The 27,230-nt window shown below is 44.5% G+C and overlaps 1 protein-coding gene across 1 annotated transcript in view; it reads right to left on the minus strand.

The window, feature by feature from the left end:
* Positions 1-18,956: 18,956 nt before the first annotated feature.
* The window catches only part of NSUN4 (NOP2/Sun RNA methyltransferase 4), a 177,513-nt gene continuing 169,239 nt past the window's right edge, over positions 18,957-27,230 (minus strand). Inside the window, exon 6 of the mRNA XM_078671695.1 lies at positions 18,957-19,465. Coding sequence (XP_078527821.1) covers positions 19,189-19,465 — 277 coding nt within the window. The 3' untranslated portion in view covers positions 18,957-19,188. The remainder of the gene's footprint in view (positions 19,466-27,230) is intronic.

Genomic DNA, 27,230 nt, shown 5'->3' on the forward strand with positions numbered 1-27,230 from the left:
CTGCCTGCCTTCCAGTTTACTGTTCCTAGGTGGCAGTGCCTTGGTTATGCACATTGCATATATTTACAGCATGGTTTTCTTGACATAAGTATTTGAATTTTACTTTAGAAGTTATATTTTGTTTCATCACACGTTCAGTGTCTGCTGACCAGGTGTTTATGGATCAAGAAGGATTGTGTTTAAACTGTTCCAAAAATGGAATATAGCACTTTAGCAAATATTGTTTTTAGGAACAGGACTAAATAACTTAGTATTTCAGTGTATAAGAACGTGCGCTCAACTGCCTTTCCACGGCCGAATGTATTGTATTGTAATGGCATTTATATAGCGCTTACTAACCCCCGACGAGGCGTCAAATCGCTTTTTCGGCGAGTAGCACGCTACTCCGGGACCCATAGAGGATTAGTGTTGAATTAGTATAGTGAAACATGCAAGTACATTTTAAGTGGTGGATAGGTTAGTCAGTTATTTGGATTTGGAATGATAGCAGAAGGATAGAGGAGGACAAAGGTTTGTATTTATATAGCGCTTGTTGACGCACGCTATTCAGGAAGCCTACAAAGGATTAGTGGTGAGTTAATATGGTGAAATGTGAAGTAATTTCAGTGGAGGATATTAGTCAGTTACTTGGAGTGAGAAGTATAGCGGAGGGATAAAATGGGAAGAAAGTTTAGCATTCATATAGCACTTGTTACCCCTGATGGTTGTTGAATGGCTTTTCTGGCGAGTAGCATGCCACAACAGAACCCATAAAGGATTACTGTTGAAAATTAGTATAGTAAAAATAAAAAAATATGAAGTAATTTGAGTAGTGGATATGTTATTCAGTTATTTGGGTAGCATATTAGTATAGTTTAATATGGAATTTGAGAAGTGATCATGTTAGTCTGTTAATTTCGATTGAAAAGGATAGTGGAGGGATAAAAGAGTGAAAGATTTTTTTATTTTTTTTATGTCTTAGCAATAGAAGGAGGCTTTGGATGAGTAAAAGGTGTTTTGGAGGGGAGGACTCAGGGGAAAGTTTAGAAAGGTTTGTTTTAGGGGATCGGTATAGTAAAAGAGGTGTCAGATGATGCATGGAGGGGTGGAGTAGGAGAGAGTCTAGAAAGGGTTATTTTGGCAATCATAGCAGTGGTATGGGGTTTGGGATAAATGAGAGAGTGGATGTAGAGAATATATTGATAGATGTATAGGATGAGAGATAGGGTAGTGCATTGGAAGGAGTAGTAGAAGAAGTTTGAGATGAGTCAGAAGGTTGGGCTAGAAGATATATTGAGCGAAGTATAGGCTGAGAAATAGGGTAGTGCATTGGAAATGCTAAATTAGAAGAAAGTGATAAATGTATAGATCCATAATTACATTAAAAGTATATAGATACATAAAGGAGGTAAGTATACGTAGATTAAAGATATTGATAGATGCACAGGATGAGAAATAGGGTAGTGCATTGGATATGCTTTTTCAGGAAAAAAGTAACAGACACACAGATACAAGCACATGGAAGGTACATAGATGCACAATGGATGTACATGTAGACCAAAGATGATGTTTATTAATTTATTATTATTTTTTCTCTCAACAACATTATTATTTTACATGTTTATACAAAGTAATACACAAAGATAGGTGCATATTTAGTGAAAAAAAATGCTTGTATAGAGGGATATGCTGTAAATTCTGTTTGCGCATGGTGCTTAAGTGGGGAAGGGCCAAATCTTGAGTAGTTTTCTGAAGATAAGGTGGTTGTCAGTGGACCTTATGTTGTGGGGTAAAGAGTTCCATACTTTTTCTGCTTGAACAGAGAAGGATGTGCCACCCATGGTTTTTTTCTTGTATGGTGGAATTTTGAGGACAGATGCTCCTTTGGAGCGGAGGTTTCTTTGTTGAATGTGTTTGGTGATTTTATTCCGGATGAAGAGTGGTTCCATTCCATGTATTGCTTTGTGGGGGATACAAAGCAGCTTGAACGTGGATCTTCTGGAAACCGGTAACCAATGCAGGACTTTCAAGGCAGGGGAGATGTAGTCTCGCGGTTTGATATGCAAGAGTAGTCTGGCAGCCGAGTTCTGAATCCGTTGTCTTTTCATGGTCGTTAAAGGTGATTCGTGTATGGTTTTGCATTGGTGAGAAGGTCGTAGATGTGATGCTTGTTTTTAGAAAGGGATCGAGCAGTTATTAGTAGACAGTTTAGTGAGTGGCCTTTGGTGATAGTGGGACTTTGTTTGGTAGAAGAGTGATCAGTCAACGCTGAGAAAACGGAGGTGCTGGTTATTACCAATCAAGAAAATCCTTGGTGTGAGCTGTTCTGGCCTCCAGAATTAGGGACTATGCCAACTCCCGGAACAGTGGTAAAAAGTCTAGGCCTGAAGATTGATGCAGATCTATCCATGGCCCCTCAAGTCTCGGCGGTGGGAGGTTCCTGTGTGGGAGTGCTCAGGCAACTCCGGAAGCTGGTACCTATTTTGTCCTCCTCTACTCTGCAATCCATAGTATCCGCCACTGTCATCTCTCGGCTGGACTATGGTAATGCTCTGTACCTGGGCCTCCCGCAGAAACTCCTGAGGAAACTGCAGGTTGTGCAGAACGATGCAGCTAGTCTGATCTTTTCTCTGCCAAGGAGCTCTCATGCGACCCCCCTTCTCTTGAAGCTGCACTGGCTGCCTACTAAACTTAGAGTGCAGTTCAAATGTCTTTGTATGGCCCATAAAGCCATTTTTGGAAAGGCTCCCAATTATATCAAAGAGCGCTTGAGGAAGTACGTCCCGGGTAGAGCTCTGCGCTCTGGCAAAGCCTGCAAACTAATTCAACCTAGATTTAAGCTGAAATCTAAAGGTGGCAGAGCCGTATCAGTACTCCTTCCGCAACTTTGGAATGAGCTACCTGCAACTTTGCAGGGAGACTCAACATTACTTTCCTTTAGAAAGAATTTAAAGACCTACTTGGGGACAGGTGGGGGTGAGGGGGTGGGGGGTAGGTGGGGGCGGGTGGGTGGGTGGCAGGGGGGCTGGTTTCACTGGCTTGTGAACACAAAATGGTGGCTGGGAGTGCACTGTTATAACATACAGATCTTAGCACAGAACAAAGGAGAAACTTGGAGGGAAAACAGAATTGTCACCAAGGAATGAGAGGGACAAACTACAGAGGTTGGACTGCAAATCCCGCAGTTCAACACACTAAATGGAGGCAATCATGGGCAGGGAAAACCACAAATTTAAAACACAACACAGGTGATAAAATATGCAATTACAAGCAGGCTAAAACTACAATTTTTAACTGCAACAACCACAGGCATAGACAGTAAACATAGAAAGTGAAAATCGTTTTTTAAACAACTTTTTGTCTTGGGAAGAGACAGTACTAGTCTGTCTCCTTACCACTTCCTGGACTCTGCTCACTGCAATCTGGGGCACAGGTAGGCTGCAACTCACAAGATGGAGGAGAATGATTTGGGGTGCACCAAGCAAGGCCTTAAGGGGCCTGGGCAGGTGTGAGAGGAGGGCTCAGACTTGCCGGATAGCTGAATAGCCAATGGTCTGCTGGCCTGGGGGTGGGGGCTGGGCAGCTGCTTCTCCTGTTCAGAATCTCCTAGGAGACAGGCAATACTGTTTGAATAAAACTTTACTCCCCCTGCTGGCCAAAAAACGAAGTGCACAGGCCCTAGTAAAACACAGTTTAAACAGCTCACAGAAGCACCCTCTGGTGTAGAAAAATCCCTGTTGCTGGGGGGAGAGGCAGGGGGGCTGGTTTCACTGGCTTGTGAACACAAAATGGTGGCTGGGAGTGCACTGTTTTAACGTACAGGTATTAGCACAGAGCAAAGGAGAAATTTGGAGGGAAAACAGAACTGTCACCAAGGAATGAGAGGGACAAACTACAGAGGTTGAATGCAAATCCCACAATTCAACACACTAAATGGAGACAATCACGTTGCTCTGTACAGGACAGTTTGGGGTTTTCTTTTAAAGGGTTAATCAATTATCATCAAAGCAGCGAGCGTGGGCGCAGCTTCTCTCTCAAATAGTGAAAGGGGTTCCTTTGCTCTGGGTGATGAACACAGTTGGAAAACGTATTATCCCCACACATCAGTAGGGACGGGCCTCTCTTAGGATCCGGGACAGAGGAACAAATGGGGAGGCAGTTGCTTAACAAAAAACTTTTCCTATTTTTTTTGCCCTGAGCTGTGCGCTCAGGGAAGCGCTTTCTCCAATTCAAAAATCACTATTTAACCCTTTCTGATATGGCTTTTTCACTGACTGGCCAGCTTTTTGTGTATGGTTGTGGAGATGTAAAACTGGGTGAATACAAGTCACAGTCAACGGGTGGAGGCACTGATGCAAGAGTGAGTGCACGGACTGGTTATGTGACGGAGTGCGTCAAAGGATGAAAGGCTTAGAGACCGTGACTATATGTGAATGCATGAGCAACCTTCCGCCACAAACAGGACCATGATTACCCCAGAACCATACCATCACCCATCCACATACACATTTGTTCATTCATTACCTTTGCAGATTCACACTTCCCAGTCATCTGTGCACTTGATTACTTATCCAGACATTTGTCCATTTAGTCACTCAAATGTATCAGTCCATACACTAGTCCATGTATGACGCCCGCACCGTGACACAACTCGTCTCCAGCCATGCACTCATCAGTAATACCTTTTATTCACGCACTTATTCACCCGCCTTTTGAATCATTCTTGCCTTCCCCAATCAGTACCACCACACGTGCAAACAATGAAGATGGACTTGCAAAAATAAAAAGACCAGTCCTTAGTTTATCTTTTTAATTAAGGGTGCACGAGTTCACATATCACCGGTTGATGTTTCTACTTTTCTTAGAAACAGATGAGGGTCGGTCATACTCCACCGTTCTAGGACATTTCATTCTGCTCTGCAAATACAACACACTTGGGTACATCGTCTCCTCATGCTTCCTCTTTTAGTGTGAGCTAGTTAATGGGCATCACAGGTATCAGCAGTGCACACTCTATTCTTTATGACACGGAGTTTGGAACACTCCGATCCACTGCCCACATCGACAGACAGACAGATAGATACAAACACACACACACGCGCCCACACACACACGCACGTAGTGTCACTGGCAGGGAGACAGAAAATCTGCAGGCTGCAGACACAGAAGCATCTTGAGCAAGCAAGACTAGTGGCATGCAGATGCTGCCCCCTAAAAATTGAGGAAATAGTGAGCTGAATTGTGGAACTTCAATCAAATAGCTGAGAAACAACAAGCACTGGCAAAGCCAACTAGGTCGCGCCTATGCAAGAGCTATTGGCCTTGCCAATGTGTTTTAGCCATGTTGTACACCAGCTTGGCTGTCGTTCAGCATGGTTAATAGTTAGTGGTGTAGAGAAGAGTGGAGTGGCAGACGGGAGCGGAGGGGAGTAGAGTGGAGTAAAGTGCGGTGCGGTAGCAGAGTCTCGTAAAGTAGAGCGGTGTACAGTGGCATAAAGTGGAGTAGCGTAGTCCTGGAGTAGCGTAGTGTCATGGAGTGTCACGGAGTAGCGTAGTGTCATGGAGTATAGTGGTGTAAATTGGCAAACAGTGAACAAGATTGGAGTGGCAGTGTCAGAGTAGTGTGTCATGGAATAGAGTGGAGGAGCAAAGACTGTCGTAGAGTGGAGGGTCGCAGAGAGGAATACATTGGCATAGATTGGAGTGGCAGAGTGGCATGGAGTGGCGAAGTGATGTAGAATGGAGGGGTGTAGAGTGAAGTGTTGTAGGATGGAGTAGAGTGGAGTAGAGTGTCTTAGATTTGAGCGGCGATCAGTGGTGTACAGTGGTGAAGAGTGTAGTAGAATAGAATGTGATAGAGTGGCAGAGTGGAATGGTGTAGGGTGGGGTACAGTGGCACAGTAGAGTGTCATGGAGTAAAGTGTCGGAATGGCTGTGTGTGAAATGTAGAGTGGTGTGGCATAGAGAAGTGTAAAGTATTGCAGAGTGGAGTTCCGTGGAGTAAAGTGTCCGAGTGGAGTATTGAGGAGTGGGATCGCATGGAGTGTTGTAGAGTGGAGCGTCACAGAATGGTGTAAAATGTCAGAGTCTCGGAGTGTAGAGTTTCATAGAGTAAGGTGGCCTGGAGTGGACTAGAGTGGTGTGTTGTGGAGTGAAGTGACGGAGTGGAGCAGCACGGGGCAGAGTGGAATGGGCGGCGCAGAGTGAAGCGACACATAGTGGCATAGAGGGCAGTATGCATGGTGTGGTAGTGCACTGAAATTACAGACAACAGTTTCAATTGAAATGACCATTACATTTGGATGGACATTATTTTACTGATAACTATGCAGCTCACAAACAATTTATAGAAATGGCATCACCTAGTGTATTGCTTTTTTTGATCGTAATAAATTACATTTCCACCCAATTCAGAATTACAAAAAAAATTTGCTTCATCGCGCTTTCCTAACTCAGATATTTTCTGAAATACATTTTGTTGTGTGCTAGAAAAAAAAGTGTATCCTTTCACATCCCCAGATTGTCAGATACATACGTTGAAGTATGAGAAAGAAAAACTAACAATCACAGCAAGCGTGACAAAATAATAACAATATTTAAAGGTCTGTTTACAGAAAGCAAGAACTTGTGGAAGAGTAGAGTAAAAAAGGCAATGCTTCAAGGAGGGACACAGACATTCTGAACAGCCTAAAACAAAAAAAGTAAGCAAATGGAAAGCAAGCAAATGAGTTACAAACCACAAACTACAAAGCCAGTCAATGGTAAGGTATAGGAGGAGCTACTGGCCTTCAGATGACGCCTGATCCCTTGTATTGCTTGCTGGCACTGGTCCGGTAACTTAAGAAACAGAATCTCCCGTATAAACTGCTACAACTAATGCTAGTGTTAGCTAGGCGCAGGGTAGCTATAACTTGGATGGGGCAAAGGGCCCCAGAAGTACACCTCTGGCTCAAAGACGTGCGTGCGTGGTCCCTAGCCGAGGAGGTCCACATGAAACTCACCAGAAGGCACGAGAAGTTGCAAGAAGATCTACTAGTCTGGTGGGCCATGTGTGTCTCTGGGTTGGCAGAGGGGGAATTTTCTATGCAAGATGTAACGGACAGCGAGGAGAGTGATTTGGATATAGTCTGTGGACCCAATCATGAGGGGGAAGGTTGACCCTGCTAATGTACGCTTTGGCCTTCAGTGAAGTGCCCGGATTTCTTCCTCACTATGATATGAATATGAATGATTTTCTCCTTTCCCAATGGTATCTTTCCCTTCCGGATGCTACCTCTTGCCTTATACTCCATTAATATTGTCAACGATATGCCTACATATGCCGATTTGATGCCAAATTGTTTTCTTTTTGTATTTGCATTTTGTAAATTGAAAAATAAAGTAAAAAAAAAAATAGTAAGCTATAGGAGGAATGCATTCTGATGTCGGCTTTCAGAATGTCCCCAAGAATTCTTTAGCAACAAGACAGCTGGCTGTCCGGTGGGCTTCGACCTATAAAGGTACGAACTGTAGCTCAAACAATTTGGGCATGCAACTTGACATGGCAGATAGTTTTTTCATGTTTTGTAGCCCCTTATTAGCCCTTCAGAGCAGGGGCCTAGGCCTACTTTCTCTTGGAAGAATCGAAATAAATGCTGTCACCAATGATGAACAGGCATGGGAAGTTGAGGTCTTAATGTGGACATGTGTACCATGCATGCCACAAGTGTCGCACCCCTCAATAATCACAAGTACAGTACCACTGTTTACTGTTTAGACATTTGTAGAACTGCAAATAAATCAGTTTGCTCGAATAAAAGAGATAGCATACATCACCCCTTTATTGGTAAAAATACAGGAATGTGGGTGCTGACAGCATTCTCGTAGAAGGGAAAACAAGTAGGGGGCACATTCTGGGAAATAAGGCGATCCCATATCCAGTCTGTAATCATAAAATACACTCTCGCAGAGGGACCACACTCCTAAGCCACAGTGACGCCTAGGGGTATAGACTCGTGTATTTAGAATGACACCTAGAATCCCTATGTTCTGCATAACGCTAGGCTAATCACTTCTGGTCTCTGTGCTTCTTCTCTATTAGAAGTTCCCCCACAAGTTAGAAAAAATGTAGCTCATGGTTTCAGGTGGGTGGTGCAGGCTTGTGAATGTAAGGTGAGAGGGTTGACCATCCCATTCTCTTTCAAGGAACATACATGGGACTGGAGTGCAAATGTCGTGGCAGGTTGCTTGCAGATCACCAGTACAAACTAACATGTCCTAAGGACAATGGCATGAGGCTGCCAGCGGCCCAGTCCTACCCACTGGTTTGGTGGCCTCATGTGGTAACCAATGGTAATTTAGGTGTTGCCTTGGAGTATGTGAGTGGTTCAGAGACCCAGTGGAACACCAACCATAGGCTCCAGACCAGTCTCCTGCCAACTTATATCAATCCCTGGAACTGCAAAATGTATCAACATCTTCAGAGGCTTCTCTTCCCTTCGCACCACCCCCTTACGCTCCCACTTGCCAGTGTGCCTAGAGTAAGAATGGAACTGGCCATCATGTAGCCCACAACTCTACATGTGAGCCTGCGAGCTACAAGCCGAAAGTTACAGGGTAAGTAACTAAGGATGTCATCATAATGCATATATCATCTGTTTGCATTAACGCGATTGTGTTTTAATACCTGCATAAAGCACTACCAAAGCATATGCATGATTGCACACTGGAGCACATTTTAAATTAACTTCCATCTTGTATTGCTGTAAACTGCTCATTTAGCATGACCATTCAGGTAAGTGTAGCCTCGTTCTGAAGCTGGCATAATGTGTCCTATTGCCTTAAGAAATGCTTGTTTTTTATTGTGCCCCAAACTATATAGAAAAGCGCTCCCACCCGATCTGTATATTTTTACTGTAGGCTAGTACTAGCTCCTTGGGCTACCCGCTGCTATACAGACACGTTAAACATGTATTTATACGTTTTGTTCATTTTATTATATTATTCAATTTAGTCTTACTTTCATCTATGGAAAAAAGTGTTTCTTTTTTTACTTCAATTGTATAAAAGTAAACATGTTAATGTAACCACCAAATATTTTTAAAGTGCAAATGTGCAATTATGAAATTTCAACAGACTTGTCATGTTTGTTTGAATATATCCTCTCAGTAAAATGTGCATGCACATTGAAACATTTAGTGAATCCCCATAATTCAAACATATTCTCATCCTAACATATCACACAACACCAACCACATCACAGACATACACTTCCCAGCCTTTATCCGCATACACTGTTGGAATTATGGAGAGAACTCTTCATGAATGTCCATGATTATGTTGCCAGCTGGGATTTTTATTGTAACCAGGTGAACACACGTTTCAGTGGAAATTGCACATTATGTCCACTGTCATCAGGACCACCCTTTCTATATTCTTTAAAGGTGAGTGGCGGGGGAACATAAAAGTCAGTAGTTAACATCTAGGATGCCGATCGTCACTCCCCTAGATGCTGAGATATTAATGACCTCTCCTGTAAATCTATGCAATAGCCAGATAGCATTTGGGCCACTGGATACAAGTCCGCCACCAGTTGGTGCATCATGTAGAGCACCAAAAAGGCGGCCTCAAATTTTGCACTGTCAATTGCACTCAAGGGAACTCTTATTCAGAGAGTTCAGTTATCTGAATCAGACATGTGGCAGAATAAGTGCAAATTGCAGACCTTGATACATCTTTTTGTTAGCCATCCTTATATTGCCAACCAAAATTGGAAGCCGCCTTTTTAGTGCTCTACATGATACACCAACTGGAGTCGGACTTATATCCAGTGGCCCAAATGCTATCTGGCTATTGCATAGATTTACAAATGAGTGGTCATGTATATTTCCACATCCAGGGAAGTGGCGATCGGCATACTAGATATGGACTACCGACTTTCATGATCCCCTGCCACTCACCTTTAAAGAATCTTGAAAGGGTGGTCCTGATGAAGGTGGACATAATTTGCAATTTCCACTGAAACGTGTGTTGACCTGGTTACAGTGAAATCCAGGCTGGCAACATAATCAGACATTCATGCATTCATGAAGGTTACGCTCCATGATTCCAATAGAGTAGGCTGATTAAGGCTGGGAAGTGAATGCATGTGATGTGCGCAGTAGTGTGGTGTTGTGTGATAGGTCAGGATGAGAGTGAGGTTGATTTATGGGCATAAACCACGTTTCAATGTGCATGCAAATTCTACTGAGGGGATATAGTCAAACAAACATGACATGTCTGTTGAAATTGCTTAACTGCACATTTGCACTTTAAAAATGTTTGGTGGTTACACTAACATGTTTTTAACTTTTGTACGACTGAAGTAAAAAATAAAATGTTTTTTATAGATGAAAGTAAGAATAAATTAAATATAATAAATTTAACAAAAAATATAAATAAATGTTTGACTTGTCTGCATAGAAGTGGGTAGCCCAAAGAGCTAGTACTAGCCTACAGTAAAAGTATACAGGTCGGTGGGAGCCCTTTTCTATATAGTTTAGATATTTCCCCCTTATTCTCAGACCTATAAATAAACCTTGGATGTGCCAAGAACCAACAAAAAAAAACCATACTGCACCTCACCATGCACATTTGCTCATCTTTGGCCCGACCCACCTACTGATTACACTCAACTGGTCATAACGGTCGCACTGCGCCCATTCCCGGAACCGTACCATACCAGTGTACCTGTATTACTACACACAGCCAACAGTTGTTTTTTTGAGGTGGTTGTTGGCCGCAGTTTTATTACTTATTACATAATTGTACAACTCCCCTGGATGCCTTTCTCAGGCCGGAGACATAAATCATTATCATACATTATTACAGTTGGTTATCGCTCAGTGTCATTTGGACATCATAAATCATGGGTCATAAATCATCGGGCATCATAAATCATTCTGTCACACATCTCTCATCTTCTTGTTGTCATAAATCGCTCTGCCTGCTGGTCATAAATCAGCCGTCATAAATCATCGGGAGGTCATAAATCATTCTGCATGGGCGTCAGAAATCATCAGCCATAGATCATCAGCTGGCCATAAATCACTGGTTTGTCTTTTGCATATCCTAGGGTCGTAACCTGACAGATTGTAGCTTGTTCTTTGATATTTTCCACGCCCCTTTGCGTGTGGGAGGTAGCCTTTTCCTGGAGCCAGGCCACAACTCGCTACCTTGCTAGTCTCTCCTGCGCCCTGCCATCTCGCGGGGGATGGGCTGCGAGGGCCATCTCCATTTGCTGGGGATATTTCAACATTGCTTCAATTTTGCTCTCCCCATATGTAGCGGTGATGTGTTTTGTTTGTTTTGATGCACTTTATTCTGCTCACCTCCGTCGTACTTAACTCATATTCTCTTGACTCCTGCCCCTTTCTTTCATATCATCTCACTTTCCCTTTCTTTGTTCTTTTCCTCAGCCGAATTCTCCCCTTACCCTTTACCAATACTGCGTCCTTCCACTCTTCCCTTCCCAAGTTTTTCCCCCCACAGCCTCAACCCATTGCCTCTCCCTTGACTACGCACGTGATTATCTGACTCTCCTCTCCCCTATTTTTTCCTTTGCCCACTATGCCTCCTCTCAATATCCCTTCCCCCTCCCAGGATCTCTCTCTATCTAAACATGGTCCCAACTCCTGGTCCATCCCGTACCCCCCCAATATTTCTAAACACGCTAGGAAAAAACTCAAACACAACCTCCTCATTCGAAATCCGGAAACACTTATTGTTGACAACTATTACAGCCCTACTGCCCCCATTAAAACGAATTACATCTTCTACTCCAAACGCCCCTCTAAATGGAAAAGAATCTTCACACAACATCTCCCAGTCACTAAAACCTCCAAAATACCCCATGGCGACAAACTTTCCACCACTCCATCTCCAACCTTTTGTGGTGAAATCAACATCTCCATTTTCAAAACTGGTAACATCCTCATCCAAGCGTCCGTACCCCATCTTAACACCTTCGAACTCCATTTCAGATCCTTGGCCATCCAACTTTCCAATTCCACCAACAGCCCCCCATACCTTCCACCTCCTCTCTCCCCACCGACCCTGCCCCACCAGCCCACCTCTCCCGCCCCTGACCTTTCAACATCCAATGACACTATGCATACGTTGTCACCTATCCCCTCTTTCCTCACTATGACCTCCACTCTCCCCTTGATCCTCCCCTCAACCCCTCACTCCCAATCCCCCTTGCTCCCAACCAGCCCACCCATTCCCCTACCTATTACTCCACCCTCCTGGCCCTCTTTCTCTGTCTCCCCTTCCATTCCTCCTATAACCCCCTCACTCCTCCTCTCCCAACTCATCCTCACTCACACAGAATCACAATACTCCTCACCCAGATTCCCCTTCCATTCCTCCTCCATCCCCCCCTCATTCCTCCCCTCCCAATTCAGCCTCACACCCTCTGAATCACACTACCCCACACCCTTCTTCTCCCAACTCATCCTCTCCCTCCCTGAACTATACTCTTCCCATTAGCTCCCCCCTCACTCCTACACCATTCCGCAACTGTACCTCCTTGCTATCCCCAAACTTCTCTTCCACAGAGGTCTCATCTCCCCTCTACCCCGACATGCCACTCCTTCTCCCTTTTAACTACAGCCCTCCCTGCTCTCCTGCCTGCCTCGGTTCATCCCCTCCTCAGAACAGGCCTCCTGCCTGCATCTGCTCACTGCCTCCTCAGAGCAGACCCCCCTCTGCAGCTAACTCCGAACCCCATTTGTCCTCCTCCCCCCCACACTCTACTTACTCCCTCACTCTTATCTCAAACTCCCTTCGCAACATCGAACTTAACATCTCCACTCTTACCAGAGATCTTTCTAGTCTTAGGAACGATTTCCTCAACCTCAAATCCAGCGATCCCCGTCCCCGAAGAAACACCGCTAGACCCGGTCTAATAAACCCCACCACCTCCAAACAGTGGAAAACGACTCCCTTGCTTTGCCGGGCTCAAAGACCACTCCGCACTACTTGCACCCTCTCTCACCAGGAGATCTCCGACCTTCAAAATTCCTACCCTCCATACTCATCTACCATGAACACGCCTCCCCCCTTCTCAAACATCCCCGTCATATTGGGGACTAGTCGTATTCCCCTTTCACCTGTCTCACCTAGACCCCCTCCTCTTCTCACCTCCATCCATGCCCTCCCATCCCCCAAACCCACTCCCAAACCCCTCACCTGCATGCTTGTTAACTGCCGCTCCGCTGCCCGACATGCCATAGAAATCTCTGAAACCATCCTTAGCGAATCCATCGACATTGCGTTCCTTACAGAATCCTGGCTTAATGACCACTCTACAAGCATTCTTGACATACTCTCACCCCCGGGCTACTCCATCATTAGGAAAGATAGACCCATCCGAAAAGGCGGTGGTGTAGCTATCATCTTTAAAGACGAATTACAGCTCTCCCTTATCAATAACGCAGAATATGCCTCCTTTGAATACCTCGTAGCCAAACTCAAAATACAGGGTTCTCCCCCCATCCGCCTTCACAATATATATAATCCACCTGGAAATCACTACCCATTTATTGATGAGCTATCTAACCTTCTTACCCAATCCTCAATTTCCAAATCTAAAAACCTCTTCCTGGGAGACTTTAATCTCTATTGGAATGATACTAAAGATCCCTCAATCTCCCTCCTCTCTGACCTTCTCGAAATGAATGACCTCAATCAAATCTGTCAGTCGCCAACCCATTCCAAAGGAGCCACCCTTGACGCTATCATAACCAGCAAAGATCTAGCCCTCCTATCTAACATCATTCCCATTGACTGGTCCGACCATCACCTTATCCTGTTCACCATAACCACCACTGCCTCCCCCCCTCCTTCCAAAACTATTAAACCCATGAAACTGATCAGAAATCTCAGTCTTATCCCTCCCGACTTACTTGAATCCAAACTTCATGCCCAGCTTCTCGCTATCCCACCCTCCCTTAACACGAATGAACTAACCGAACAGTATAACAAAGCTGTCACTGCTACCCTTGACCTTCTTGCGCCTCTCAAACTCAAAAAGCAAAGAAATATCCCCTCCAAATCATGGTTTAACACAGACCTTAATAATGAAAGACGTAGACTCAGACTGACTGAAAGATTATGGAGACAGCACCCCTCTCCTTCTAACCTGACCCGCCTCAGACTTGCTAGATCGTCCTATAAAAAACACATCTTTAGACAAAAAACTTCCTTCTTCAGATCACAACTAGATCAAGCTCAGAATAGGCCAAGAGAACTATTCAACATTGTGCGCAATCAAACTACTTCCGCCCCCCCTGTCCCACTGGCCTCGACAACTAGATGTGAAGAAATAGCTCTCTTTTTTTCAGACAAAATTAAACTTATTGAGCAATCCTTCCTCTCTACTGTGATCCCTCCCACCAATTCAAACATCTCTCTTAATATCCCACTCTCCACCATAACTCCCCCTACACCCACTACTGCCCATCAAAACTCTGATCTCCCTCACCCCCCCTTGCCCTCCAATTTCCTTGACTCCAATCATCCTAACTCTCTTACTAAAAATAATGCCACGTGGCTTAACTTCCAGCCAGTCACTGAAAGAGACGTCTTTAACATCATTTCCAAACTCAAGCCTTCCTCCCACACCAAAGACCCTCTCCCCTCCAAACTTGTCCTAAACCTCAAACACATCATCACCCCTTACTGGACCTCTATTATCAACAGCTCCCTTGCCACTGGCTGTGTCCCCACTTCATTGCAACTAGGCCAAATCACCCCCATTATCAAAAACCCTTTGGCAGACCCAAACAACCTCAATAACCTTCGTCCCATCTCCAACCTTCCCCTTCCTTCTAAAGCCCTGGAAAAATGTGTCCTTCTCCAACTAGATAGACACATTGAACACTTCAACTTACTAGACCCCTTCCAATCTGGCTTTAGGAAAGGATGCAGCACTGAAACCGCCATGCTAAACATTATTGACGACATCCACCACTCACTCGACAATGGTGAATCTAGCCTGCTGATCCTCCTTGGTCTCTCTGCAGCGTTTGATACTGTTAACCACTCTGCTCTACTAAATGTTCTTAGAGATCGATTCGGCCTGAATGGTACGACACACAAATGGTTTGTCTCATACCTACAACACCGTTCTCAACAAATCAAAATCCAAAATTGCCTATCTAACCCTACCTCCATCTCCTTAGGAGTTCCGCAAGGATCCATCCTCTCTCCCACTCTCTTTAACCTTTTCATGGAACCCCTCACACTCATTCTTAAACAAGCCGGGATCAACTACCATCTCTATGCTGACGACACCCAACTCTATTATAAGATTAAAACTCATGCCGACATCCTTCAACTCAACAACACTCTCATCAAGATCCAATCCTGGTTCCACATTAACCACCTCAAACTCAACCCTAAAAAAACTGAAATCATTCTTTTTTTCCCCTAAAAATAACCAGCTCCCCATTCAGAAGTGGATCTCTGACCTTAACGCCCTCAACTGCTCCTTAACTTTGTCCTCCTCAGTCAAATCACTAGGGATCTCCCTGGACAACCTCCTAACCCTCAAGGTTCCCATCAATAATTCTGCCAAAGGAGCCCTCTTCACTCTCCGCCACCTTAAGAAAATCAAGCCCTTCATCCCGATCGATGATTTCAAACTAGCAGTCCAATCCCTTGTTCTTTCTCGCATCGACTATGGCAATGCCATTGTCACCGGAATTCCCAAGATCCACCTAGCACCTCTTAAATCTGTGCTTAACCTTGCAGCTAGGCTTACCTCAGACTGCAAGCGATTCGACCACATATCCCCTGCCCTTAAAACCCTTAAATGGCTCCCCATTGAAGGTAGATCCATTTACAAAACGGCCTGCATTACACACAAAATTCTCCATCAGAATACACCGACCTACCTCGCTAGCAAACTCACTAAAGCCGGTTGCTCCCGCTCCTTGAGAAGTACTAACACCCTCCTTCTTATCCCCCCCCTTCAAAAAAAGAAAACCACCCAGTCCAGATCCTTTTCTGGCAACGCTCCTTGCATTTGGAATGCCCTTCCAACTGACCTTCGCTGCAACCCTTCCTACTCTTGCTTCAAAAAAGAACTCAAACTACATCTCCTTAATAAATACTGGGGACCCTAATCCATATCTGTTCTCTTCCACTGGCTACATCTGTCCGACCCTAGATGCATTCACCTTCCCTTGTTTTTAGCCTTACTCGCCCTTTCTCCTCGTCACTTCCCCCTCCCTGTTTACCGCCTTCACTCCTCCTTGCTCCCCCCTTCCCTTGTCCACCCTCAGCCCGCATCCCCTTCAACCCCCTCCCTTCCTATCCTGACCCTGCAATTTTCCGGTTTTTTTCAATTTGTGCCTTTTGATATGTTTGATTTATCACATCTTACACATTTTGTTGTGCTTATTTCCCATATTTATCTTTTTGAAATCTGTCAGACGGAGACTTTTATGTTGTTTATTTACATTGATGCTATGTATGTCCCTTGTTTTATTGACCTTTCTTGTCTCTAAAATTGTAAAGCTCCGTGTCCAGCCAGCGCTATATAAAACCTCTAAAATAAATAAATAAATAAATAAATTTGCTACCCCGCTTTTTCGTCGGCGTACTCACTCAGCCGTGAGGCATCCCAAGTGGGTGGTCCTCCTTCTACACACCGCCCTGTCGGTGTGTTTCCATAACCAAACCAATACACCTTTGTTTTCGCCACGCCGCCAGGGAGGCTTCAGTCTTCCTGCGGCTCCCCCTACCCTGTGTCTCTTTGCGCCTCCGTTGTTCTTTCTGTGGGCCTGCCCATGCTGTAGTACCCCTCGAGAGCTAGGATACCCACCTCTAGCTGTGTCTCTGGGAGGCTGACGTCTGGTAGGGTCTGACGGCAATCTTCACCACAAACACCATGGTGTGCTCTGCTCCGCCCTTGCCCTCATGTGGTGGCACGCTTGCGTCTTGTTCGGAGTCATATCGCAATGTATTCTCTCTGTATTTTTTTTTTTTGCTTAAGCTTTGTAAGCGCGCCCCAATCCAATGTACTATTTTACGACTATTTCCTCGTAACACTCCACTCTTGGAAGCGCATTTTCCAGTGTACCACTTACTTGCGCCTTTCCTTGTGGTACTCTGTCACCTTGGACTCTTTCCTTTAAATCCTACCCCCTTACTCCTGCAAGTTTTTGGAAGGATAAGGTCCTGAGCTGGCGCTGCTGGGGGTGGCGAGAACATAACCTACGCGTTTGCAAGGTGCTCTTGCGCCCGGAAGCGATGCTAGAGCTGATTCGCAGCAGATTATTGTTACCCAACTCGATGGTACTGCTTTTATATTGTTGTATACATTCTTGAGCCTTCGACCAGACCTCGCAAAGATCTCTTCCCCTCCCTACTGCACCTCTCAGCATGTGTAATGGGCGCAATTATATCTAATGGTGAGGCCACCCCAGCTCGCACTCTACCCCTGCCCCCGGGGGCCAGGCGCTACCAGAAAGCAGCCTGTGACCTGTTCTATTGAGATCCAGCAGCCATTCCCAATTTGTGAATGTTGCATTGGCAAAACATTTGCTTAAACTTTGTAGATGCCTACTCCAGTGTAATATTGTACGAATATTTTTCCCTTTAACACTTGTGAAATTGCATTTGCTCCTTCTATGGTATAATGGTGCCCTGGGCCTCCTTACTGCAAGACATGCCCAGGAGTTTATATTCAAGAAGTAGGGACCTGCTATTACCAGTCTGGTGTGCCCCTCTGCTGCCGAGCGCCCAGCAGTCCTGGGCACTGCTTGACTTGCTGGCTGCCCTTCTTGATTTGGTTATCATGATTCTCACTGCTATGATATGTCTGTTTTCGGGTTCCCCCCAGGGAAGCATGCATTATTCCGATTCACCTACCACTGGTGACACATTTGCCGTATTGTGCCATGCTTCAACCAGGCCTGGCATCCTGCGCCTGCTTGGAAAACCGCCAAAAATCCACATCACACCTTCCCACATCAGCTGGGCAACCCAACACCCCTCTTATCGGTCATGCTTGTGCGTGAGATATCAGAGGAGATTGAAATGATCTAAAGTGCGGTTGGTCCATTTGTTTATTTTCAGAGACATGCTCCTGGCCATTATACTTATCTTAGCGAGGAAGTCTTTCCTTTTTTTTTAAAGTTAATTGCCAATGCCACCAACTAGCGAACCTGAGTCACGCCAGTGGTGGAGGTCCCTGTGGAATACAACTCTCTAGCCATTTGTGAGGGTTCCGCTTCCAGCCAGCAACTAGCTGTAGTTGTTTACGGCAGCCGCATGCCCTTTGTACGGTTCAGTAACATAATAATGTGCATATATTATAGTGCCAAATGCCGCCTTTTGTGTTTTTTTTTTTGGTGCCACTCCCCCAGCTCCCTGCAGCAAAAGGTGAGCTACCCAGGGGGAGCGTCGCCTTATATCCCCCTCCCCCTTCCTTTTTCCCTTTGTTCTTGGGGAGGAGAAGGGCCTCAGGCACTTTTTGCCGCGCGGCCATTCCTGGTGGCGCTAACCTGCGCAAACCGGATTAGTTCCTCGTGGAGCTCGGCGGCCGTTAAGGCCCCCTTCGGGGGCGGCCTCTGCTAAAACTTATTAGATCAGTTCTTCTGGCCCTTGATCTTTAAATGTATTGGACTAAATAGAGAGATGCATATGAACGTATTTTTAAGCCGAATACACCGGCGAATGTAGGTCAAATGAGGACAGGACCATTCAAATGGTACAGGAACATAAAATAAAGTCCACATTTGTAAAGCGCACAATCACCCGTAAGGGTCTCTAGGCGCTGGGGGCCGTCGGGAAGATTAAGCGAGCTATTGCCCAGAGTCACATGGTGCTGGGCTAACCTGCCGCCGGAGTCGGGGATCGAACCGTGGTCCCCAGATTCCAGCGTCAGTCGCCCTGGCCGCGGCGCCACACCTCTCCCACTTCACATTCTTCAATTTAAGTACACTATATCTGTTGCACTGTTTATTTTATGAATCCTGTATTGTAAAGTCAGGATTTTCAAGTCAACATGGGAGACGTAACAAAGTCATAGTTTATTTTTTTCATAAAGTAATCTCTTGTAATACGAGTGAGTCTTATCAGAATAGTCATCTCTGGTTACCCTGAAGGAGTCTTGTAATAACAGTCTAAAGAATGAGGTTGCCTTCATGAAGTTACTGATCATGCTCTATACCAATAGTTCTACTTTATTCTGCGTAATTTACAGAAATACATGGGCCCGAAGTTTGCTGTGAGGTGAGGCAGGATGAACTCCCCCACCCTGCTTGTGCTGTGAAAATGAAACGTGTTGCAGTACAGCTTGCGGAAGTGGCTCAGATCCTCTAGTACAACATGGACGCCATGGTCGGTGGCTGCCAGCTCTGCAGCTCGCTCAACCACAGACTCGTTCTGCAGCTGGGAAAGGGAGCACGTAGAATAGACCACGCTGCCGCCAGGCTTCACAGAGCGGATTCCAGACCTGAAAGTGAAATACAGTAGAAGCAGTTAGAAGAATCATAGCTAAAACCTTATTAATTGGGGTACATTTTTGTAGCTACATGCACAATGTTGGCTTTCAATTGCCGGCATTTGACTGAGAAAAAAATGAAATGTCCTCTATATTAGTGCCTCAGTGTAGAAGATTTGTAGAAAACAAACACTACATTCAACATCAAGTTTGATTTTCTTCTATTCGGAGAGTGTTCCCGTCCCTTTGCAGTTCCTTTCCACAAGTCTGTAGTAACGTGCAGTCACAAACACCTAGAAATTAAATTTGAGCCGGAAGTTGAGGGTACAGAAGCATGCAGAGGAAAGACGTGTCATGACACTTTTTTCCACTCTCAACTGTCCAGTGTGTCTGCCTTAAATTGCTTCCTGCTGGAAAGGACAGGCATTGCCATCCAAAAGCTAGAGTTGTGCGACTGCCCTAATAACTGAACATAAAGTTTAATCCTGCCAGCACCTCACAAGCAACTCATCTAAGAGGGATCATGCATACTGCATATCACTGCCTTCAGCCAAGGTGCCGGAAGCAAACTGATAACTAACTCATCAACTTATTCCAAGAGCACTCACTGTCACCCTCATGCCACTGTGGCACTTGAGCACAGATTACTAGGCTTTGCCAAAACAATGTTAAGAAGATACTGATATCTTTATTTGAGACACAACCTCAACAACAAACATGAGCCATTTTGAAAGTGGTCTAATCCTATAAATAAAAGAATCACCTACAACAACTTCTAAAACCTGTAAAACATACACTAAAGGGGAACACTATTAGAAATACAGCACAGCAGCCTGTAGGTCATAAAGAGCACTTCTAACTCAGAGAACCTTGCCATTAGCAGCTCCAAAAGCAACAAAATACAACCTGGGAATTATCGGAAGACGGTGGTTCACAACCGCTATTAAAATTGACCAAAGTGAGCCTAAGGAAAGTACAGATGAAACCCTCAACAATTCGCATTTTAGAACATATGAAGTGACTATCACTGGTTCTCTAGGTTTCATCATAAGGCTACCAAACATACAAAGACCACTTCTTGTCTACAAAGTCACTGTGCACTCCATAAACATTCATACATATGTAAGGGAGGTAAACAGATTCTCCAGGAAAAAAGGCATCATCTCTAGCCAGAGGGAGAAACTGAGCATGTTCTAACCATTGTCAAAGGAAAACCAAGAAGACAGCAAGCAGGATTTTATGTCCACAAAATTTTGTTGTAGTCCAGGAGAAGAGTTTTGGTAACTCAAGAATATTTATTATAACGAGGGAGCAGGTTAGCATCTCCACTGTCTCTCTAACTCTGTTTTATAAGCTGAACTATTAGTGTGCAAGCTCATGTAGAAAGAGTGAATCCATCCACTCACATATAACACACAATAATGAGAAGATAACTGTATTGCATCCAAAGAATCCGTTTTTTTTATATTTCAGGGTATAAAATTAACAAGGAAAAGATTAAGTATGTTGAAGTAATTGTTCAGAAAGTGAAAAAAAAATTGGCCATATCAATCTAAAAAAAAATTAGGAGGTAAAAGCTTTGTTTGTAAAGTAGAGGGGCAATTCTATCATCCTTTTTTGGTAAGGTACATATACAGAGCATTATCTTTTCTCAAGTAAGTCTTTATTTTTACACCATTAGACTACATTTTGATAAACAGGAAGTATAGAAGCTGCGATAAACGCCTTTATGTGGAGTGGCAAGGCCAATCAGTTGGCTTTGAAGCGGAGTCACCCTTTGAAAAAGAGAAAGTGGGCATTACCAAAGTATCAGCTATACTGTTTGGCCTTTACAGGCAAGCAGTCGAGGTCACTTAGTGCGTATCGGAGCAGAGAGGACCCATGGACTGGCTTGACGCCATAACTGCACTGGAGTCTGGCGGGGTGTTTCACACAAGTGTCATACAAGTATGTGGCACCTGAATATTGTTTAAAATTTCAAGATGGAGGTGCTGCATGCATCTGCAAAGATCTGGAGGTAGTGACAAAGATGATATGCATTCCATACCAATCAATGTGGACGTCACAGGGCACTCCTGAGAGTCTAAATGACAGATTAAGAAGCACGCAAGAAAATGCTAGCATATGTTTCATTGCGGATTTCTTTAGTACACTGACATTTAATTCTTGGGAGGACTTTAAAGATCTGTAATGTAGGAGGTTCAAGTTTCAAATTTTACAAGCTCATTTAACAACTATCAAAATTTTTTATTAAATGGAAGTAATCTCTGGCGACCAAATGAGAATATTAAGGCAATATCAACTGCTTCACCAAATGTGGAAACCTGATTAACTTGATGAAATATGGATGGAGAGCTTGCCAAGGCTGAACAAACAAATATAAGGCATGTATAGATTACATAAGGTGGAGCAACCAATAGCATGGAAGAGAAGCCAGTTTTTTGTTTAGCAGGTTGTATTGGTAACCAAAGTAACTTTTCAGTTCTGCACAATATTTCCCGTTTTGTGTTCCAAGTGTAGATTGGAGGAAGTGAGGTGTTGCAAATATAGGAAGTCCATGCCAGGTATATATCACACGTTGGTTTTAATAAAGCTTAGTTCCAAGTTCAGGTTCAAGTAAACAAGTTAAGATGATAACAAATACCCCACCAGGAGCAGCCTCCCTGCTGCTCAGCCTGCATCCACCAACAGCCACTCCACACATCTCCAGACCCCAGGCATCCCATGACATCACACACACCCAACATTCCAAACATCATCAAGTAGACAAGCACTCACTCTGGCTGAGCAGTAGGGAAGAGACAATTAAGTTATAACATATGCCCCTTCCTTGGGGAAAGTAAAAACAGAAATGATGCACAAGAGTATGAACATCATTAAATACATCACATAAGGAGTGATGGAAACAACTCACAACATGCATGCATAATATTGAAATGATGTAGATAAATGAAAAACATCATTAAATATAAAACATCAGAAATAATGAAATTATTTCGCCAATACATGCATACAAATTATGGAATTGACCAAATACAAAAATAAAACACTAATAGAGATTAACCCCCATCCCCAATAAATACATTAATGGAGATTTACCCCATCCCCCTCCCTTAGGGAAACAAAAAAACACACCTCACCAAACATACAGGGGGTGAAACAAAACTGGGGCAGAAACCACCCCATAACTGCAACACATAATACCAACCCACAAACTCACCAAACTCACTGGGGCACTGACCACCCCACAAACTCTCCACCGTAGGGCACTATCCACCCTAAAACAACACTGGGGCACTGACCACCCCACAAACACAACACCGTAGGGCACTATCCACCCTAAAAAACAAGCACTGGGGTACTCACCACCCCACAAACTGACTTCATAGGGCACTCATCACCCTAAAATAAACAACACTGCGACACATAATACCAACCCACAAACTCACCACCGTAGGGCACTATCCACCCTAAAAACAAACACTAGGGTACTCACCACCCGACAAACTCACCTCCATAGGACACTCACCTGCCTAAAATAACAGCACCAGGGCACTGACCACCCCAGATACCAACCACCCCACAAACTCACCACCGTAGGGCACTTACCACCCTAACCAAATAACCTCAGGACTGGATACACCACCACCAAGTCCTCCCCTAAGATGACTGCACAGTGCAATATACACTGATACAGACCTTAGACACAAACCATGACCAAGAACCCACACACACACAACGAGACAGACATTAAATTGACCAGCAATATAATGTAAGAGAAAGTCTTGTGTTCCAGAGAACAGTCTCTCACCCGAGGTCTCCAAAGGAGTAATAATCTCTGTCCTTAAACAGCCAGAAGCTGTATTTTCCACTAAAACAAACTACACGGGCCATACATACAGCTCCCACCACTTCACACACCACCACCCCATAACCTGTGAAACAAGGAACACCTCTCTATTAGGGCAAAACTTGAGCACTAAACACCACCGACTTTACAGACCAATCAGGACAATAGCTCCCTAACAACAAAATTCACCACATTGCAGAACACATTCCGTTTTAAATGCATAGTAAATAAACCGACAGACTCTGGTGAGCGACCCCTCAACCGAATTGAAAGCAAAGTCCAGTGTCCTCTATGCGTAATCTCCTTGTAATGTCCACCTGCCGAAAATAAACATCCTCCATTGGTTGGGACATCTTCATGAAATAAGCTTGCATGTTGTTAAAAAAAATTGTTGCCAAAGTACAGTCCATTCTCCCACGTTGCGATTATTTCCAAAAGCTTTGGTAGTTGCTCCAGATTTGCGACTGGCAAAACAAAGTCTCTGACATGAAGCTGATGTTATCCACAAAATGGCGGGACACATCACACGTCGCACCGGGTGGCTCTCGGCACACTGGTGCTTGAAAACGTGAGAGATGAGCACTGTTAATCTCCCCACGACGTCAGAAAGGCAGAGAATTCCTCCTCGCGGCAGACATAGCAGGTAGGTTCTGTGCAAGTTACCCTGCTCGCGCACACTTAGCATAACATGACAGTTAAACTGTCAACACCTGCGCACTCGAAATAAAATTAAAATGAGCATATTTTCAACTTTCACGCAGAAAATATGTGCGCTGCTGGTAATTAATTGTAACAGGCTCTCCGCATACCTGCACTTAGTTGCAGAAAATCTGTGTGCTGCTCGTAATAAATTGTAAAAGTACTTACATTCACCAAACTGTAGCACTAGTAATGTCTACTCCGCATTGAGCAAGCTGCTTGGATAGTCGTGATGCAATCCATTCACTGCCGATCACTCAAAATAAATCAGATCTCTCAAAAGACATTTTAAGTGCTCATTCTAAATATAAATGTAACGCTTCAGAAACTTTTTGGTTTCTCTCAAAAACACATTGTTGTTGCCACGTCCCCAGCACTACTTCCCAAACACAGGAAAGCATCACTCATTAGATAAGGGTTGGACACAAGAACCGTGACTCTTCTGTCCTCCGTGACATTCCTGCCCTCCCTGTGTGGAATTTTATCACTCGCTGTACTTACTGTGTTAAACGCCTTGGGCTGCAGGCTGTCAATATGGCAAATGACACTGGTGGGGTTAGGCAAGGCATTTCTGTTCTTGTAAGATGCTTAGTTTCAGTAGTGTGCTTTAATCGAAGTCTCGCCTCAAAGCTGTAAATTCTTTTCAGTAGTTCCAGTTTCTCTTGTCTATGTAGGTTCCTTATTCCTTTCTGTTCCTGCACGTTGTAGGTTCTTTTCAGGTTCTCCAAACGTCGCCAAATAATGTTGTAAATAAAGGAAGTTCATGCCAGGTATATATCACACGTTGGTTTTAATAAAGCTTAGTTCCAAGTTCAGGTTCAAGTAAATAAGTTAAGATGATAAATACCCCACCAGGAGCAGCCTCCCTGCTGCTCAGCCTGCATCCACCAACTGCCACTCCACACATCTCCAGACCCCAGGCATCCCATGACATCACACACACCCAACATTCCAAACATCATCAAGTACACAAGCACTCACTCTGGCTGAGCAGTAGGGAAGAGACAAGTAAATTATAACATGAGGATTAATAAAAATGCAAACAGTGATGTTCGAATTATCAACAGTCCTGAAAGTAAACGGCTCAGGGAATGATGAAACCAAGCCTACGCTTCAATAGGTCACAGAGAGGCAGGCAGAATTAATACATTTATTTTACAGGCTGGAAGAAGCAGAAGACTGGATAGGCCGGATGGAAGTTGAATCAGTGAGCATCCCTAATTTGTGCCTAAACATCTTAACAAGTTTGTATACCAAATGAACAAGTTCAGATGCAAAAGGTGACAGCGAGCCAGGCCCTGGTGAGGTTTCCAAATCCAATGATAGCCAATTTGCTAAAAATGTAATTCCACTACTGGCTAGAGCTCCAAAGAGCATGCAGAAGCTGTGCAGGGTTTGCAACAATTAGGAAATGAGATGCTTTCTGTGGTGCAGTTAGTTAAGGTAAGGTCTCCTGCAGCAATATCTATTGCTAAAGGAAGGGAACAAATTATTTGCATTGGAGACCCATCGGTACAATGGCAAAGATTAAGGTTTTTTGGGAGATGTGCAACAGGGGTCGCAGGACAGGAGATATGGCATATTTAAACCATGCAGAGTACTGATAATTAAAGCTCAAAATGGTTGAAAACCAAAACATTCTGTGAATTGGAAGCTTTGGATTAAATTATTACTCAGAATGAGGAAAAAATTAGGGACTGTTATGTTATGTTAAAAATACTTGTAGAAAGCACTTACACCAAGCAGTTTCATGGCGCTGACAGCGGGGTGGCCACAGTAGTAGAAAGACGGAGGCTTACTCATATGCTTGTGAAAACAAAAGGGTTTTAAGATGTGTTCTGAATTGAGAGTAGCAAGTTACAGATCTGAGTTCAGTCGGGAGGGAGTTCCAGAAGTGGGGGGCCAGGAAGGAGAATCTGAGGCCGCCATGTTTTTTCCGTTTAAAGGAGGGGATCGTGAGCAGGATGAGGTGGGAGGAGCGGAGTTCGCGTGCAGGGGCATAGCGGTGAATCCTAGAGGAGATGAAGGCTGGGCTCTGGCCAGCAAGGGCTTTAAAGATGGTGCAACCCAGTTTGAATATGCAGCGTTTGGCCACTGGGAGCCAGTGGATGCTCTTCATTAAAGGGCTGACGTGTTGAAGCTTAGGTTGATGGAAGATAAGCTGCTTGGTTTTGTACCAGCTGTAGGCGGCGAAGTTGGTATGCTGGGATGCCGACGTAGAGTGAGTTTGCATAGTCAATGCGGGAGATGACCAGGACCAAGATGACAAGAGTGAGGGCCTCAGTGGTCCAGAATCTACAGATCTTCCGGATTCTGCGGAGGTGAAAGAAGCAGGAGGATACTACTGCACCAATCCGGGGCTTCGGGGACAAGTCATTACAAATTAAGACCCCAAGGTTTTTTACCGTGTCCACTGGGCAAGGGGGGTTGCCCAGGGGTGGCGGCCAGTAGCTGGAGTTCCAGGGGTTGGCAGCACCTCCAGTCAGGATTAGCTCAGTTTTATCCGGATTAAGTTTTAATTGATTGGTGTACATCCACTCGCTAATTGAGGTCATGGTAGACTGGAAATTAGTGACTGAAGTATTAGACGAGTCTATGTCGAACACCAGCTGAAGGTCGTCAGCATAATTGAAGGTTATGGCCGGGCTATTACGTAAGGACACGATCAGGGGTTGCATGTATAGATTAAATAAAAGGGGCGACAAAGAAGAGCCCTGGGGGACCCCACAGGTCAACCTTATTTTTTGGGCCGAGAAATTGGCCAGGCAAACTGCCTGGAATCGCTTATGTAAGAAGGAGGAAATCCAACTAAGGGCCAGACCCTGGATACCAGCATTACTGACATGGTCGATCAGGAGATTATGATCGACCATGTCAAAAGTGGCAGACATATCTAAGAGCACCAGGGCTTGGGTGGTGTTTTTATCGGCTTCTCTTCTAAGCTCATCCATGACTGCCCGAATGACAGATTCTGTGGAGTAGGCTGGTCTAAAACCCGCCTGCCGAGGGTCGAGAAACTGGGAATGCTCAATGAATGAGCTTAGGCAGTTCGTAACATGGGCCTCGAGTATCTTACTGAGGTTGTGGAGCAAGGAAATCGGGCGAAAATGACTCAGTACCAACGGATCGGCATTTGTTATTTTTAGGATCGGGACAAACACAGCTTGTTTAAAGGTGTCGGGGAGAATGCCTAATTTGAGGGAGTTGTTCAGGAGTGAGAGAGGCGGG

The sequence above is a fragment of the Lissotriton helveticus genome, chromosome 1_2, assembly GCF_964261635.1.
Source record: "Lissotriton helveticus chromosome 1_2, aLisHel1.1, whole genome shotgun sequence".
Classification (NCBI taxonomy): domain Eukaryota; kingdom Metazoa; phylum Chordata; class Amphibia; order Caudata; family Salamandridae; genus Lissotriton; species Lissotriton helveticus.